The 18712-nt window shown below is 34.6% G+C and overlaps 1 protein-coding gene across 1 annotated transcript; it reads left to right on the plus strand.

The window, feature by feature from the left end:
• Positions 1-15161: 15161 nt before the first annotated feature.
• On the plus strand, positions 15162-17626 carry LOC131077225 (homeobox-leucine zipper protein HOX4). The gene is made up of 3 exons (XM_058014669.2): positions 15162-15695; positions 16361-16734; positions 16843-17626. The coding sequence occupies exons 1-3, from the start codon at positions 15563-15565 to the stop codon at positions 17293-17295; spliced, it is 960 nt and encodes a 319-aa protein (XP_057870652.2). The 5' UTR covers positions 15162-15562; the 3' UTR covers positions 17296-17626.
• Positions 17627-18712: the final 1086 nt, after the last annotated feature.

Genomic DNA, 18712 nt, shown 5'->3' on the forward strand with positions numbered 1-18712 from the left:
AAATGTCTCCCATATGAATAAAGCTAAAATAATGGACTTGCAGAAAAGAAATGTTGAAACATATAAGGAGCCAGTTGTAATTGAAAAGAAGTATGAAGAAGAGATAATGAAGAGTGCAGCGATGGAGGATAAAATCAAGGAGCTGACTGAAAAATTGGCCAATATGCAAAGTACATCCCATGGCCATATTACAGAGATGGTGGATGCTGCCACCAATGTACCTGAGGAGTTTGTTCCTGTTTCTATTGAGGTTGCATTTCCTGACCAGATAAAGATTTAGCTTGAGGAGTATGCTGGGAGGATAGAGATGTTGGAGGAAAACAGAAATGAGAAAGGGGTGTTTGCTCTATTGGAGGTTCTCCAACATAGAATTGGTATGTTAAAAGGTCAAATTAAAGATGTTCATAACTTTCACATTTCTCTGAAGGAAGCTGGTGATGTGTGTTTTTCTACCATCTCATTTTTAGAACCATTATTCAATGTGTGGTCAGGAAGGAATAGATTAATGGATAAATTGGAAGTTGCTATAGTTTACAGGGATGACCTACCAAAGAAAATAATTGACACCAAGGAGATTGTAGGCACTGTGAACTCTTTGTTTTTATTTTTCAAGGGCAAGGACCGACTAATAAAGGGAAAAGTGCAGAAATTCATTGATGGCTATAGTGTTTTCGTTCCTGCCATATATGATAGAGAGGGAAATCTAAAGCAATTAGATTTTTGGAAATATGAATTGGAGATGATAGTAGAAAATACAAAGACTTTACTCCACCTAGGCAATGACATAGATATTCCTAGTTTTAATGAAGTGTTGGATGCACTAGACAGGGCTGAGGTGGATTTTTTAAAGTTTGTTGCTGATGCACGGGCTGTAACAAATTCTCAGTGGAATGAGGTCGTTGGACAGTTAGAGGAGGTTAATAATTTTTCCTGGCCTACAGATAAGGAAGTATCTAGATGGGAAATAATTATGAACAAGGGCAAAAGGGCCCAAACGGAAATTTGAATGATTATTTTGATTTTGTCTGTTTTGAGGAGTAGAATGACCTGGCACCTGAGCGATGCTAACAGGGAGGATAAGTGTTTGAAAAGGAATCTTGATTTCACAGTGACAACTGTGGATGACCTTCATTGAATTAAAGATGTTATCCTGAATACCCATAGACAAAGGTGCCAAGTCAGAGTTTTAGTTGTTGCTCCAGTTTCCAGTTTCCTAAGTGATCGGTAGTTTGTTTGCATTCCTTGGTTATAAAAGGAATACCATGATCACTTAGGAAGGGGCTGAGAAATTTTGTAGTCCGGGTTTATTGAGTCATAGGTCTCAGTCATTGATAGGAAAGATACATGGTAACATGAGTATTTTCTAACTATTTATAAGTTTATAGAGAAATATAGAAGTCTGAATAGTGTTCTTCGAGTCTTTGAGTTACAAATTTTGAATCTTTGAACATCGTATGATGGAAGTGATTATATAATATCAACACAAATATGATTTGCATCTTATTTATCTCCCTTGTGTCAAATCAGTGAGTTGTGAATAAGTACAACCTCCATAAGTAATAAAAATAGGGAGATGTCACAATAGAAGTGATCACTCAATTGATAATATAGTTGAATCATTATGGATGAGAATTTTTGCCTGTTTATATGATAATTGTCTCAATAAGAGATCATATATATAGTATATTATACCATGATACTTGCATCAATATGGATATGTCACAAAAGAAGTGACCTTTCAATTATAATAGTTGATTCATTGTGGGTGAATATGTTTTCTTGTTTGCCTTTGATTATGAAAGTGTGATTTTTTTGAGATTTGATTTTATGATTGCATTCTTTTTATATTAAATTTGATTAGAGTTTGGATCTACCCTCACGTGTGTTTCATTATTACATCTTTTTTAGGGTTTGGGCTTTCATTGTGTTCATTTGAAAGATGATAGAATTATACACCAAAGAGAAATAGATCATAATTTTATTTCTATTGAATAAAATTACTACTTTTGTCACAAAATAAATTTACATATAACTCCTTCAAGAACCTGCACAAAGATTGACACTAAATGTTTTTTATTTGCTCTGTAAATGACTATACAACTTGCTCCCTTCACCTAGACTCACTACTAGAACTAGAAAAGGAACCCCAAAGGCACCAGAATTTCAGAACCCTCAAGAGATCCCCCATAAAGAAACCCTTATAATGGCCTTGATTTCCCTTTTTATAGAAGAAAAGGGAGCAAAAGGCTTCAGGCCAAGAGACACATGTCAACAAAACATTTACATTCAGCAATTAGGCCTAAAAGGCCATATGCAGTTATGTTACAAAAATATTCTTTATCCATGCACTGGCACCCGTGAATCAAAATTTTCAACTGAAAATTGGTAGAAGAAAAACTGCTTGAGCCATGCCATTATCACCCTGATGCCTTCGAATGTAGTGTGAGATGTTACGTTATGTCCAACAGAGTGTTTCCCTTCTCGGAAGGGATACTAGGTCCTAGCAAGAAGTAAAGTCGCCCCTAAAATAGAGGAGGAGCTTCAGCCTTCATGCCCAGGATCAGAGAAAGTGGAAAGAGGAGCTCGAGCCTTCATGCTCGGGATCAGAGAAAGTGGAAAGAGGAGCTTTAGAGTAAACATAATATGTTGGGGAGGTGTCACAACTTCCATGCTATCACAACTTCCATGTCGTCACAAAGATGACTGGCTGCCACTCCCCACCCAAACAAATCCTTCTTTCATTCCTCTACGAGCTCCTTCTTCGAACCCCCTGCCATCTAGTGGTAGAGTCGAAGCATAGGATGTGCCATGTGTGGCCTTTCTTGGTAATAAAAGGCTTTCAGGCCCCCTCTGGCAATCCTTCTCACTTTCACAACCCCTCTGACAATAAACAAACTCATATAGGAGAAAAAAAAACAAAAACGATATCACAAAGAACATAACAACTCCATGCACGATCCTTCTCAAACATCGTCTTACTTTCTGAGGAAAAAAACACTCTCAAAAAATTAAAAAGGTTTATTTTCTCTTCTACCAATTAAGTCACCACCCCATTATATTTATAAATTTTTAACACTTCATCTGGTGACGCTCATTCACGTGAAAAATCATCATTTTGGTGCTCTTCAACTCACCCTACCAGCTATGGACTCTAGAAGTCATGCCTATCAAATCCACTACATCCTGATAAGGCTCATCTCATGTGAATGATTTTGTTCTGATTTTATTCCTCCTTGATTGTACAAATTTTTCTTCAGAATCCCTGACAACAAGAAACCTCTAATTTCTCATAGGAATCTGTGATCTCCCATCTCTAACTCAGAAGCTATCCAATCCTTTTATGCCTCTAAAACAATCATCCTTGCTTGTCTAATGAACCCCAACTCAGGAGAAACCTTCAAACTAGTCCCTCAGGAATGATTCAACATCCAAGCCTTAAAAATTCCTCGTACATATTAGCTTGCCGCCACAGTTTTCACTAGCTATCATGTTTGTTTAATGTTAGCATTTTTAGGTCGCAAGCTACCGACTAGACAGTTTGTGGTTAAGTTTTGTGGTTATAGCCATCTCACGAGGTTAAATGTCTGAAGACGTGATCAAGCCGCGAGCTGGTGACAAGTTGGTTTGGGTTTAAATCTCGAGGTCTCTATCTTTTTGGGTGTTGGCATTTTATGTTAGAGAGATAGATATTGTTAATGAAATTTCTTTGGTCATGAGGTCTCGAGTTGGTCTGATGTCATGCATTATAGTCGCGAGAGTTAGTGAGTAAGTCATTTCATACAGTTGTTGCTAGCTCTCATGTTTGTTTAATGTTAGCATTTTTAGGTCACCAGCTAGCGACTAGATAGTTTGTTGTTAACTTTTATGGTTATCGCCAGCTGGCGAGGTTAAATGTCTGAAGAGGCGATCAAGCTGTGAGCTAGTGACAAGTTGGTTTGGGTTTACATCGCGAGGTCTCTAGCTTTTTGGGTGTTAGAGTTTTATGTTAGCAAGCTAGAGATTGTTAATGAAATTGCTTTGGTCACGAGATCTCAAGTTGGTCTGATGTCATGCATTATAGCAGTGAGAGTTAGCGAGTAACTCATTTCATACAGTTGTCACTAGCTCTCCTATTTTTTAATGTTAGCATTTTTAGGTTGCAGGCTAGTGACTAGACAGTTTGTGGTCAAGTTTTATGGTTATCACTAGCTCACGAGGTTAAATGTCTGAAGACGTGATCAAGTCGTGAGCTTGCGAGTGAAGTGCTAGCGGTTAAGAGATAAACAATTTTATGTTGGCGAGTACGCGACAAGGGTTAAAGTTACCACTATCTCCATGTTCCTGCGATGACGAGGACTTAAAATTTTGAGGTCGAGAATTGGCGAGTGGCGGTTCAGTTGCCCTTAGTCGCTAACTCTCGAGGTTATGAAGGCTTAGCATTTTCAGCTTGCAATCTGGAGATAGAGTCGTAAGAGCTTGTTGCTAGGTCATGAGATTTTCTAATGGGCAGTCTTTCAGGCAGAGGGTTGACGACTATGTGCCACGTGTTTTAATGACTTGATGGGGACTACTGAGGTGCCAATATATTGTTTTTACATTTTGGAAAAAGGTTGAAATTGCCAATATATTTTTTTTATGGTTTGAAAATAGGTTGAAATCGCCAATATATTTTTTTTATGGTTTGAAAATAGGTTGAAATTGCTAGTATTTTTTTTTATGGTTTGAAAATAGGTTGAAATTGCTAATATTTTTTTTTTATGGTTTGAAAATAGGTTGAAATCACCAATGCAAATATTTTTTCTGGTTTTAAAAACATTACAATTCTCCCATGCAAATATTTTTTTGGGTTTTAAAAACATTACAATTCACCAGAATTTTTCACAAACTTTGAGCGATCACGAATGATTTGCCAATGGAGATTATTATTTTTTCTCCGTAAATCGCAAAATTTTGCTAGTAAAATTAATATTTTCCTCGGCAATTATACACCTTTCACTAGGTTTTTACACCTTGTACAGGGGGGGTTCTTAAAGTTTTCCCTAATCATGTGCCTAAATGATTATTACATTATTCACTCCTATACCAATCCCATGATGATCTACAATGAGATCTTACTTCATATATATACAAACCCACGACCACAAACAATAAGGTCAACCACTAGACAATAAAACAATTACATAATTACAAAAAATGTCGGCCTTAGACCAAACAAATAATATCCAACCCATAAGACATATTGGAAACACATCGAGAGGTCCAATCCACATGTTACATTAAGTCGGTCCATAACCTAGATAATACCGGGACCCAATATAGGCCCACACACTCCAAAGCAATGATCCCAATCAAATAAGTCTCAAACACGATCACCATCAACATCCTGAATCTCCACTAGAAGTTGCACCAACACCACTTATGCATATCATCAAAGATCTTCATCAAAGCTCTGCCGGTGAAACCCTTGTCGGAACAACAAATCAAACTTGCTAGCATACAGGATAGCATCCGATCACCAAATCCAAAACCAACTGACTGAACATGAATATGAGTAGCATGAATAAGCCAATTCCATAACCCAAACATACAGGAGCATAATGATCCAATCCAACTAGAAACCAAACATCCTACCGGGACCAAAAGGATATCGGTAAAGCAGCAATAACAACTAGTGTTGACATCAATGACAAAACATCAATGCAACACATAATCAATTCTTCCAAATGGCCAACAACAACATCCTTCTTAACATTGCGATGATCTTTAAACTCTAATATCTCAAAAGCAAAGATTGATCACTCATACCTGGATGGTCATAACCTATTTTCCATAATAAAGCTTAATGATGATAATAGCACAAGAAGCTCTTTCACCTTCATATCTTCTACCTTCCACCCCCCTTTCCTTTTGTCCTCCATTGTCCCTTCTCGAGTCCATGTAGCTTGCTATCACATGACTGAGTATAATGACACACCAAAAATACCTGCATCTCATGTGGTATTCACCTGCACCATCACATGCTAGTAAATTTCACCATATGGATATAGAAATTATAATAACATCACATCCTGCACACACCACTTATTAGTATCTCATATAAGAATTTGCATCCTCATATAAATCATAAAATTAATATTAAAATAATACATCTTATGATGTATATAGAGAATCATATAAGTAATCATAGAACATCATTTTCATAAACTCCTTTGCATCATGCATACAATAAAAGCACAAAAAACCCAATGCATCACATCATATACATATTTCATTGCATCATCATAGGCATCATGGAATCATAATAAAATGTGTATCATACATAGACTGCATCATCATATAGAATCATCACATCACATCACATAATCATAAAGCATATAGAAGAATCATATAAGAACATATGCATATAGTCGCTGCAAGGATAGGTCATCTCATATATATATATATATATATATATCAGTGTCATGATACAATGATGTCAAAATCTCATATAGCTACAAAATCACCCGAAGGTGTCTACATCATCATACAACAAAACTGATACAAAATCGGATCCAAGAGAGCTATGATGAAGACCCTCCCTCGGAGTCGGCAGACCCTCGACATAATCCTTTCCCACGATCTACACTTCATCCTTTGGATTTTTTGGAGGAATCTCTTGGTGGAGGACGACCTTGTTGGTTTTACACGTTAGGTCTTGTTCTTCGGGTTTTGATCCCTTTTTGGGTTGTCCGGATCCCCTTGGATCGTATATATCATTGTAATTGCGCATTAGGATGCATTGAAGGTTGAAGATAGAACATAGAAGATAGATCTTGAGATTTGAGGTCCCGGTTGTGACCTATTCTGTATTTTGAGCATGTTCTAGTAGGCTTGTGAGCTGGTTTTCTATAACCCAGATGTTACCGGTTGATTGTAATTAGTTTTTATGAGATAATTCAATTTGTTCTGCATTTCCTCCATCACATCTTTGTGTTTTCGTTGTATTTACTCTTGCTAACCGGTCCAGATTGATCTCTTTGAGGTCCCTCCTAACCGACGACTGCTTCAATAACGCAATATGCTCTTTTGAAAGTTTCTACTTATGTTATTATTGTGTATAATTATGTTATTCCTATATAAAATAAAAAAATCATGTCAATTCTTAGTGCATTGCCTTAGGATTAGGTAGATGTTTAATTTCATTTTGCATCTCTTTCTTCCCTTTTCCTAAACCCAAAATTAGAAGAAGAGTCAACTTCTATAAAACCCATAGGTTATTTTATGAACCATGGTCCCACGTTCATGAAATTTCCCATTGTTGATCTTTGAATATAAATTTGAGCATCAACACTAACCTACATAAAATGGTAGTATGGATATAAAGGAGTTTACTAGACTCAAAATATTTCTCTCTTTGTCAACTCCTAGGATATCAATTTAACAATTTTGTATCAAGATCAAAGACAACATGCAAATAATCATGAAATATGTCCTAGAATGTAGATGCATTATTGATGTTCCTTGATACGTGCAAAAGTTTTTTCTTTAATAAGGTAGATTCTAGATGTTCAAATGAATTAGGGTTGGTCCCTAAATATAACTCAAAAGATTGTAAGTGAAAATTTGTGTGCTCTAAATCAATATATAACAATCAAGTAGAAATACTGAAGTGGGTTTGAATTTTAAATTTTAAATTCATTTATACAAACTACATAACTAACCTAGATTAATCTTACAAATTATGAATCTAAACCTAAATTAGAAATTAAAAAACCCATAAAATTTACATCCAATTTATAAAAACAAAAATAAATTAAATAAAATAATATGTGAATTATGTATTAGCTTTAAGAACAAGTCAAACTTACATTTATCAATAAAAAACAAAGAAACAAAATATGCAATTTTTCATTAAAAAAAACATACTATAACAACTTGGCTTGCATATTATGGATCACAAAAGTTAGTCTCCCAAATGTGGCACTTTATGGGCCATAAGCATGCATTAAACAAAAGATACATTTTCTCCTCACATGTTTTTTTATTAGCTAAAAGACAACATTACATTAACCTAGAGGATTAAGTAGTCTATTATCCAGGATTCTCTTAGATCTTGGATATCCCATCTCATACCATGAAAACTATGGCATAAACAAATATATTTATTATTTATAACTAAAGGTCGAAAAGTAAAAAAGCAGAGCTTATTAAAATTAAAGCTTTAGCATGCTTATCAATGATGGGGAGATGCATGGTGTGCCCCTACCTACTATAATATTTAGTTTAGATCAGCTTGGCATTTAAGTCAATCCCCCATAAATCATTGTTGAAACATACTAAGTCATATGATGCTTTGCCTTTAACTTTATGGGTTGCACTCTCTAGAAGCAACATGACCCCTGTGAGTTGTTAAATATTTTCTCAAACATCTTGATAAATATAAAATGAAAGAGAGTGTTCATGAAAGCAACTAAACACTAATATTCAACATTAAATTGGCATCTTCCATTATTCTAATGATACCATTTCCCTTGCCCTTACTAATGCTATGGTCCTAGCCATAAAACCCTAATTTTATAATGCCCATACCCCTTATATTCTCCTATGAAACCCTAGGCTTTTTTTTATTCTTTCCCCTTTGTCTGTGTGAAGTGGGTCCCACATGTCCCTCTATTTCCATCTGTCCCTTGTAAGTACATCATCCCTCATCATATCTCTCATGTTTCTCACTTCCACACTATCCCCTAGTCTTCCCAACTATCATCATACAGCTATATGTAAAAAAACATTAGAACATGCATTTAAATATAAAATGTTTTTGACTGTAGACAAGTTTTTTCAATATAACAATTGAAAAGTCATTGGGAAGCAAGAGATTTTGATGCCCTTAAGTGCTTTTATTGTTATCTTTTATGATGGTCTAGTCTTTTCCGATTGAATAATCTTTGTTTGTTTGCGGAGATGCCCCTATCCACTTGTCCTAGCGTGATAATGGACTTTCACGAGGAAATTTATTTATACTATTGCTTGCTTTAAAGCCGAAAACTCTTGAAAAAAGAATGTTAATTTTTTTGTTTTTATTGATATTCTTTTGTATTTGTTTTTTCACTTGGACTTTTACTCTTGGTTTCTTATGGGACCACAAGCTGATTTGAAAGGTGTCTCATCGAAAAAAGAGCTTATCCAATTAAAAATTCCAATTTTTAATTGTTGTAAAGGTAAAGGAGTAAGTTCTACGAAGCCAAATATCTCTATGGGGACTTGCCATAGTGACTTATTTTAATCATACATGTCTTTTGAGAGCCTTACTACATGGTGATGTATGAGTATAGTGGGGTTAGAAAAAGATGGTTAAGTTGTTTACCTTTAAGGTATATGATGAATTATATGTCATTTTAGTTTTTCAAATCGCAAGTTAAGGTGCTATGGTCATAATGTCTTATGAAGGAATTATATAAAGACGATTAAAGTTAATGATGAAAAACATGTATATCATATGCTTCTCTCTTTAGTTTTGGACTCAATTTGATTTAGTTACTTTTATGCAATGGTCAATATGCAAGTGATATTTTTTTGCTAATGGTTGACACATAGCTTGTGTTTTGCGCACTTTTGTCTCCACTTTGAGAAAATGATTATTGAACTTTTAGTTTTCAAATTTAGAAAGTGTTGTTTTGGCTAGTCTTGTATCTTCAAACAAGATGACTAAGTTGTCTACTTTTAATTTATATGACCAGTTAAATGTCACTTTGGTTGTTGAATCTTAAGCTAAGGTATCATGGGCATACAGGGCTATGATGCGTATCTATAAAGGAGATTGAAGATGCAATGACAAAAATTGCATACCCTATTCTTCTCCCCTTTGTCTTGGAATCGATTTGATTCCATTATTTTTAATACAAATGACATCTTTTTGCTTATAGTTGACGTATAATTTGAATTTTTATTTTCTTTAGTTTACACTTTCTCTGAGAAAGTGATACTTGATCTTTTAGTTTTCAAATTCAAATGTAGGGTCAACTTCCCTTCTAATTAATTAATGTCTAATGACTTGATGCATATAACATTTCATTTGTAACCCTTGGAGTTGTATTTAAAGATGTAACCATAGTTCACTTTGAGATACTTAAGGATCATCCTAGAATAATTCAATAAGAACATTCAAGATATATTAATTGGAATTGTCAAATATTTATTGCTACATTATTTGCTTGCATCATCATCTAGAGCATCCATAACGTTTTTATTTATTGTCTTCAATTATTTTCAATGTTGTTAATATCCTTATTGGGTTTGACATAAGGGAGATATCATCCCCATCACATGTAAAATCCTAGCCATACAACCAAGTTTTTATGTAGAAACCAATACAAAATAAATCTATGAAAAAATAAATGAAAAGATTTCGAGATTCATATAGATCATATATGTGCATCAAATCAAATTTACATTTCACAAGTTATATTCATATCTGCATGGTCATTCCTACAATGAAGTGACTTATAGCGACAAACATAAATCTTACTAGCTCTAGAGCATCCAGCTAAGTCTTTCTAAATTTTCTACATCTAAACGAATCACTTCCTAACATTTACAACAATCTATTTACATTGAAGTTCTAAGTATCATTATTGCATTATTAAATTCCATACATTTAATTGTGTTCTATTATTAGTCACAACTATCTTAATTATGTAGAATTTTTTAAAAGATTGTATTATTATGTTAAAGGACATTCTACATTCACTAAGTCTCGTGTCATGACCCCGCACCCGCCCCCACACCCCTCCCCCCCCACACACACAAAACTAAAACTATGTAAAACCAACATTTATTTTAAAAAGGACCAAAACTATAAAATCATTCTTAAATAAATAAAATAAAGTCAAATTAAAGTTAAAAGTTTTGATTATATTATTTGTTTTCTTTAAATTGATTTTTAATTCTTTTAAATTAATTTAATCTAAAAAATAAAATTTACATAATTAATTACAATTTACTATAATACATATTTTTTTAAATAATAAAATATTATAATTTAGATTTTGAAACTTCAATTATAAATAGAAAATGAAACAATTTAAAGAATAAAATTCTGATAAAAATAAAATGATTAAAATTATATTATTTAATCACAAATTTAAATCATAATTACAATTTTTTCTTCCTCCCTTTAATTTTCTCTTCAACTAATTTATTAAAAAATTATAATAAAAGGTATACATACTAGTTCCAAATATATCTCTTAAAATTTTAATTTAAAAATAATAACTAATTACAATTTAATATAATAAAATATGAAACATCAATTCGTAATTTAAAGTATAAAATTTTAATTTAAAAATAAAATGATTAAAATTATATTATTTAATCACAAATTTAAAATCATAATGATAATTTTTCCTTTCTTCGTTTTAATTTTCTCTTAAATTTATTTTTATATTTAATTATTAGGAAAATTCACAATTTATTAAAAACATAATAAAAAGTATAAACCTACCAGTTCCAAATATCTCTCTTAAAAGTTTTGAATTAAAAATAATAATTAAAAAAAACAAAAACATGTACCAGTTACCAGTATAGTAGAACTCAAATTAAACCGAAACATATTTCTTTTGACTTATTACCGTTTCGGGCTTTAAGACAAGAAAGTTGAAAACTTTCCAAGTCGAGCCATTTAAAAGAAAGCGTGTCTTCTAAATATAACCCAACACCGCAAAAACAAAAAGTAATTCCGTAAATAAATTGCAAAAGACCAATGGTTTTAGTGGCAAAGAGATTTACGGCAGTCAATCACAATAAAAGTCCAACTAAAATGAGCTGTAAAAGTTGGCATTCTCACCAACTTTTATTCTGAAGTAGACTACACATAATTCATTATTTATTTTTCTGGCCACTCTCAACCTTATATTAGTATATTTTAATTTTCTTTTATAAGACAGCACATCGCTATTTATATAGTTTTTGTCCTCACTGCTCGATCACACTCCACGTGCCTTCTCAATTGTTAGATCTTATCCAACCATAAGCTAATAAAGGTAAAAGTGGTATAAAAGATTGTAAAGGAAAATAGAACTTTCCATGAGAATGCATACCTACAAGCACAAGTAACTTACTTCCACTAATTGATTTCGACATTTTTGGACACTTAAATGTGAGAATAGAAATAGAAACAAATAAGTTTTGTTTCATTCTATGATGGATCATTAAGTAGTGTGATTTGAAATGTTGAAACTGATTTTTTTTCAAAACAATCTAATCTAGAAACAATTGCGATAAATTGATTTTATTTAATAAAAGATTAATTCATTTGATATGTATTTTCTACATTTGTTACTTACATTATATCAAATGAGAAAAGAAAATTTGTAGTCTTTGTTGCTATAAATAAATCTAAATAAAACTGGATTGTCCCAAGATAGAAAAGTCTAAATTTTAAAACATGAATGTGAATGTAGACTAATTAATGATATATAAATGGTGTAGGTATATAAATATTTAAATAAATCTAGATACATGAAAATAAGTGTAAATGAATACACAACAAACAAAAATAAATATTAAATCGCAAGTCAAAGATATCTAACAAACACATTTTTTTTTTCATTTGACATGTCTTCTACATTTGTTCCTTAACAAACAAAATAAATATTAAAGCATAAGTCAACGATCTCTACTGACAAGTTTTATTTTTTCATTTGATAGTCTTCTACATTTGTTACTTTTGGAAAGGAAAAACCTAGTCTTCATTGCTATATCCATACTCAAAAGGCATTGATATAAATGATATGCATATAAATAAATGTAAATATAATTAGATACATACACATAAATTTAAATAATTATACATTAAAGATAAATATTAAATCCTACGCTCAAGCACACCCTACCACTTAAAAGACATTGATTTAAATGATATATATATAAATAATGTAAATAAAACTAGATACGTAGAGATAAATATAAATAAATATACAACAAATAAATATAAAATATTGAATTAAGAACAGTAGTTACAAAAACGCAATACAATAGGATTGACATTAAACCACAAAACAATAGCATAATAAGACTATGGGTGCTCTCCAAACAAGAGATTCCAAGTCAACATCAACTATATATCTAGATCATGCATTTGAGCTGGAAACAACAACAATACAAAAGCTCAAGCTGAAGGTAATGGACACAGAGTCCACAACACAACAATTATATATAGTGTAAAAAACAATGACAATACTCTTGGGCCTATTGCCCAGAAAACAGTAAAAATATATTCTGACAACTCTATGCTTGTAACAAACCCTATTGTTGTTTTTGAATGATCCTTCCTATAGCCAACAATTGTTTTGTCTTCGTTCATGGGGAGCAACATCATGTTTGTAAGTATTAAATCCCAAAGTCAAATAAAGATATGTATGAAATCCTAAGTCAAAATCTCTAATATATAGATTTTCTTTTTTCGTTTGATAGTATATACAACAAATAAAGATAAATTTGTATTAAATCCCAAGTCAAAGATCTCATTAATAGACAAATTTTCTTTTTTCATTTGATAGTCCTGTACATATGTTAGGAAAAACCTAATGTTTATTGTTATATCCAATTGCCCAAGCACAAAATGATATAAATGATATGTATATAATGTATGCATATAAATAAATGTAGATGTATATACAATAAATACACATGAAAGATCTCTAATGACATATTTTCATTTTTCATTTGATAATCTCCTACATTTGTGTTTGATATTAAAAGCAGCCAAAACAAGGGGCTGACCCATGAATAAAACAAAGAAACAGTGGCAAGCCAACTGTCAACAAATCATAAGCAAAATTACAACTCTTACTTTCCCCTATCAAAAACCATGATCATTCTATGTAAGTTCAGCAGATATACAAAAGTCTTAATAAACATTTTAAACATTTGCCACGCAGGACGGGAGGTAGATAAGTTCATATATAAATAGAAATTAAGACTATCAGTCCGGACAAAAATCCAGCCATCCGAAACATAGAAACAAACTATTTCATTTTTCCATGGCTCCTCTTAGAGAGGAGCTTCCTAGCCCATTCCTACATTTGTTACTCTAGAAAGAACCTAGTCTTTTTATTCCTATACCCAATCAAAACAGGGCATTGTTGACACTACTGAACTTTTAAACTTTAAGAAAGAAAAAACCTAGCCTTTACTACCATACCCAATCACACTAGGTCATTGGTGACACAGTTGAGCTTTTATCATTCCAAGAGATTTTTGAGGATTTCTTTGTCTCCAAGACTTTGACCTCAACCATATGCCAATGCCATATTTGTGGAAGATTTTGGAATTAAATGGTTGAGAGTTTGCAAAGCATTCTTTAGCGGTATTAGGTAAGGCACTCTACTTTCTTGGCGCCATTGGACACGGAATTTTGCAGGTTACTAAATCCTAGCGACAAAAATCTTGTTCAAAATTGTTATCCGTTGGGCTTTAAAAAAAAGGATTTCCACCTTATTTTCACATTCTTGCTCCTGTAAGCGTGAGGATCGATATTAAAAAAAAAAAACCTTTCATGGGAACAAACAAAAAGGAAGTTTGTCAACACAATTCCCCCATAATATGTGCCCACAATTATTAACACTTGCCCATGTTTGTTCACAGGTTACACGGAATGGGCAACCGGCCAGAGCCGGTCAAATCGAAACGAGCAACCGGGCGGCTTAGCCTTGTAACTGCAAACTTCAGCCTGTAAATCCCGTCACCCGCGCCTCGGGTTGCGTGTCGTTAGCGCACAGCCGGTCTCCGTTCACACTTGTTGATGCAAATGCACATATTTAACGTGAAGGGCATTTGCCCATAGGTGGGAATTGTAGTAAATCTCGTATTTATATGGCGTTGTTTTCGGGCACGCCACTGCAGTGCCAGCTCGAACGGCTTATTTTTTTAACTGCAGTCGACGAGGTGGTGACGTGGCAGTGGCCTCGAACGAGGAAAACGTTTTTAAGCAATACGGGCTAAGCGTGTGTTGTTGTCTCCCGAAATGGGGGCGCATAAAAGTGTGTAGGGATTTAGCCCGGCAGAATTGAGTTGCCTAGGCGGGTGGTCAGATGGGGGCTAATTGTGAGGAGTCATAGGGCAGTCAAAGGTGTTTGTTGCCACGCAAGCAAGGAGTAGCTGACAATACTGAAGGCGGCTCCACGATTCCTTGCCTTTTATAAACACCCCCCCAGGGCCTTGCTTCCTTTGTCTGCCTATCAACTCATTCTCTTCCTTAGTCTCCTTGCATGGATGGATAGATAGATAGGGCTTGCATTGTTGCTATTGCATGCGTTTCAACTTGAACTTCTGTGGGTATACATACATACAATCGAGGAAAAAGGCTTTATTGCTATTATGGGCTCTTGTTACCTTGCTCATTTGCTGCTTTGCTGCTTGGGAATTAGATAATTATGGGCTGGGCTGCTTTTAGTCTGTGAACTTTTTTTTGCAACTTGAATGCTTTTGGGCTGTGTCTTTTGGGCCTCAATTTGGGTGCATTAGAGAGACAGATCAGTGTCCCATTGTTGTTCAGGTGGTTGTTTTGTGTGAGTTTAGAATTAATCACATCTGTGAATTTGTTGTCATGATGGCGTGGAATGCAAGACGACCCTGCTTAGACCCAAATTACATTTTAATGCAGCCAAATGGTGGTCGAAGCGGCTCCAGAGATGGCCTCTTTTCAGTGCTGGATTCTTATCCGTTTCCTTCTCTCAGAGGTAGTGAGTTGGTCATTGTTATTATTGTACTACAATTTGAAATTATTTGGTTTTGTTGTTGTATGAAAGGAATTAGTATTAGTGTGTTGGGAAGAATTTGTATTGGTTTCAAAGTTGATGTTCGTATGAGCAGAATAATCATTCTAGTTTTCTGGTTGTTCGAAAGGAGATAGTATTAGTCTCATTATTGTGCTCGCAAGAATTTGTATTGGGCTCATGTTGGTGTTCATATGAGCTGAATAATCTATCTGATTTTGTGGTTGTTCGAAATGAACTAATATTAGTCTCATTATTGTGCTCACAAGAATTTGTACTGATCTCATATTTATGTTCATATGAACAGAATAATCTTTCTAGCTTTGTGGTTGCTCAAAAGGAACTAGTATGAGTCTAGTCCCATTATTGTGCTTAAAGAATTTGTATTGATTTCAAAGTTGATGATCTGATTTTGTCTTTGCTAAAAAGGAGCTAATATTTGTCCCGTTGTTGTACATATAAGCAGAATAATCCATCTGGTTTTGTAGTTGTTCAAAAAGAATTAGTATTTGTCTCATTGTTGTATTAATATGAACAGACTATTTTGTAAACAATTAGCAAGGAAAAATTGTCTGGTTTTGAACAAACCCAGAGATTTTGATCGATTTGGTGTTATGCTGTGAATGTAGGCTTGCAGGACACCAGACCTTCTGGTTTCTTGGGAAAACGGCCTTATTTCTCCATGTTTGATCACCAAGAAGATGAGATGGATGATAAAATGTTTGATTCCAGCTCTTCTCAGCTGCATCATGGAGACAAGAAGAGAAGGCTGAGTATTGAGCAGGTTCGGTCCTTGGAGAAGTGCTTCGAGGCAGAGAACAAACTGGAGCCAGATAGGAAAATCAAGCTGGCACAAGAGTTGGGATTGCAGCCCCGCCAGGTGGCTGTGTGGTTCCAGAACAGACGAGCACGTTGGAAGACCAAGCAGCTCGAGCGAGACAATGATGATCTCAAGGAGAGCTATGATGCTGTCATGGCAGAGAACCAGAAACTCAAAACTGAGGTGATACAAACTAGACTAAAAACACAGTCTTGAAACATGAAACAGAGTCTTTAAACACGAATGGATTTTGACAATCTCATGATTCTAAACTTTCTTAATTTGTTGCAGGTTGCAGGGCTGAGGGCCGAGCTGGAAGCCTGCAAAAACAATGGAAAGGATGTTGTCCTGAAGAGCGTGAAAAGTGAGTCTGAGACTGAAGCCACTGAGCCAAGCCAGACTGTGCAATCAGAATCTGAGAGTGAGGAAATGTCCAAGAAACTAGGAAAAGATAATTTCTCTACTTGTTCTGAGGTCAGCATTGATCAAATTGGAGATACTGGAACTCCTCAGGAGCAAGCTTCTGGTGGTGGTATAGATGGGGACAATGCCTCCTCTGCTCAAGATGTTTCTACCATGGGCTCATACTACATCAATTTCACTGAAAACCAGCAACACTCGCTTCCCCAATTTGGGCATTTGATGAAATATGGAGAAGCAGAGGGAAGCTATTACATTATGGACCCTGACTTTATTCATATGGATTACACTGACAGTTATGATAGCTGCTCCCTTTGGGACTGATTTAGTATTTTTCAGTTTTTATCTAGCTAGTATGCACATACCATGTATAATAGTAGGATGGGTACTGATGAGAATTAATTGGCTCGTATGTAGTTTAGTTACATATAACTGATGTTTGTATAGTGGCAAGATCGATTGCTTGACTTACTAAACCGGAATTTCATGTCTTGACCTTCTATGAAAGGAAAGGCAACGAAAGTGTTTTGCATAGGCCTACAGCCACGCTTGTAATATGGGTTCTTGACAAGCTTATCTAATTGTAAGCCCATTGTCTGTGTCATTAACCTTAATTGTATAAAATTATTCTTCTTGCCAGATCTTTTTTCTTTTCTACTCTGAGCACAGATATGGAATGTCTCCTTTTTACCAGAAAAATCAAACATCACGCTGTCGTTGTTTCTAAATTGCATTTTCACAAATTAATGATCAAAAAATTTCAGAGTGGTAGGGTGGAAACAATGGAAGCAGAATGTTTCAAACCAAACCATTGTTAAGGAAATGCACTTATCAGAAAAGTATTGAATGAATTTTAATGACGTTCACCTGACCATCAGTTTATGGAATCAAAAGTTGCATATTGAACTTTTCTGTTATGAATTTTAATCAAGAAACCTGCAATTTCGTGAAGACTTACAGAAGATCTTCATTTCATTCATTAATCACTCATTGGGTCTCTCTGTGACTTTCATCAAGGAATACTAATCTGGGCAATAATCAGACTTGTTTGTCACATTAAGGCCGGCCGGCCTGGTGTATGAAGAAAGAATCTTGATCCCAATTAATGATTCTTTCACATTCACTGTTGGATAATGACTAACTTGAAAGGCAGCCTATTAGAAGCAACTTCTAAGGTAGAGTGTACAGGCAGATAAGTATTTTTCCAAGTTTTAGCTATGGAGTTTTTTGTTCTCTAGTGAAAGGCTGCAGCATGGCAGGTTGTGGTCTGACAGATCCCCGTATATCCGGCGTTAATATTGTTAACGGCCATGTGGACTTGCCAAACTACTCAACAGCTGGATGATTGCTTTCTCCTTTTCTTGGAGTCCATGGCCTGAACAACCTTGTACGCAACATTAAATTTAGACCTCTTCTGCAGTACTTTTATGCCTTGAAAAAACCCAGGTCCTTCTGTTCACACACACAGACCTACCTAATCTTCACAACCATGTTTCTCCCAACCTGCAAACCGTTTCTTGTAACGTAATTCCAATTCAAGAATACTGCTGCAAACTTATACAGCGGCCATGGCCCACCACTAATACTGCACGTGCGTGAATCTAGGGTATAAAACCAGAGTGTTGCATGAAGATTAGGAACGCGGCGCAATGTGGACCGTCGACTGATCGTACGTTAACGGGGAGACAGGCCCCGTGATTTTGAGATGTTCGTCAACCTTTCGGATAACGTTGAGGGCAGT

Source organism: Cryptomeria japonica, chromosome 9 (genome assembly GCF_030272615.1).
Source record: "Cryptomeria japonica chromosome 9, Sugi_1.0, whole genome shotgun sequence".
Taxonomy (NCBI): domain Eukaryota; kingdom Viridiplantae; phylum Streptophyta; class Pinopsida; order Cupressales; family Cupressaceae; genus Cryptomeria; species Cryptomeria japonica.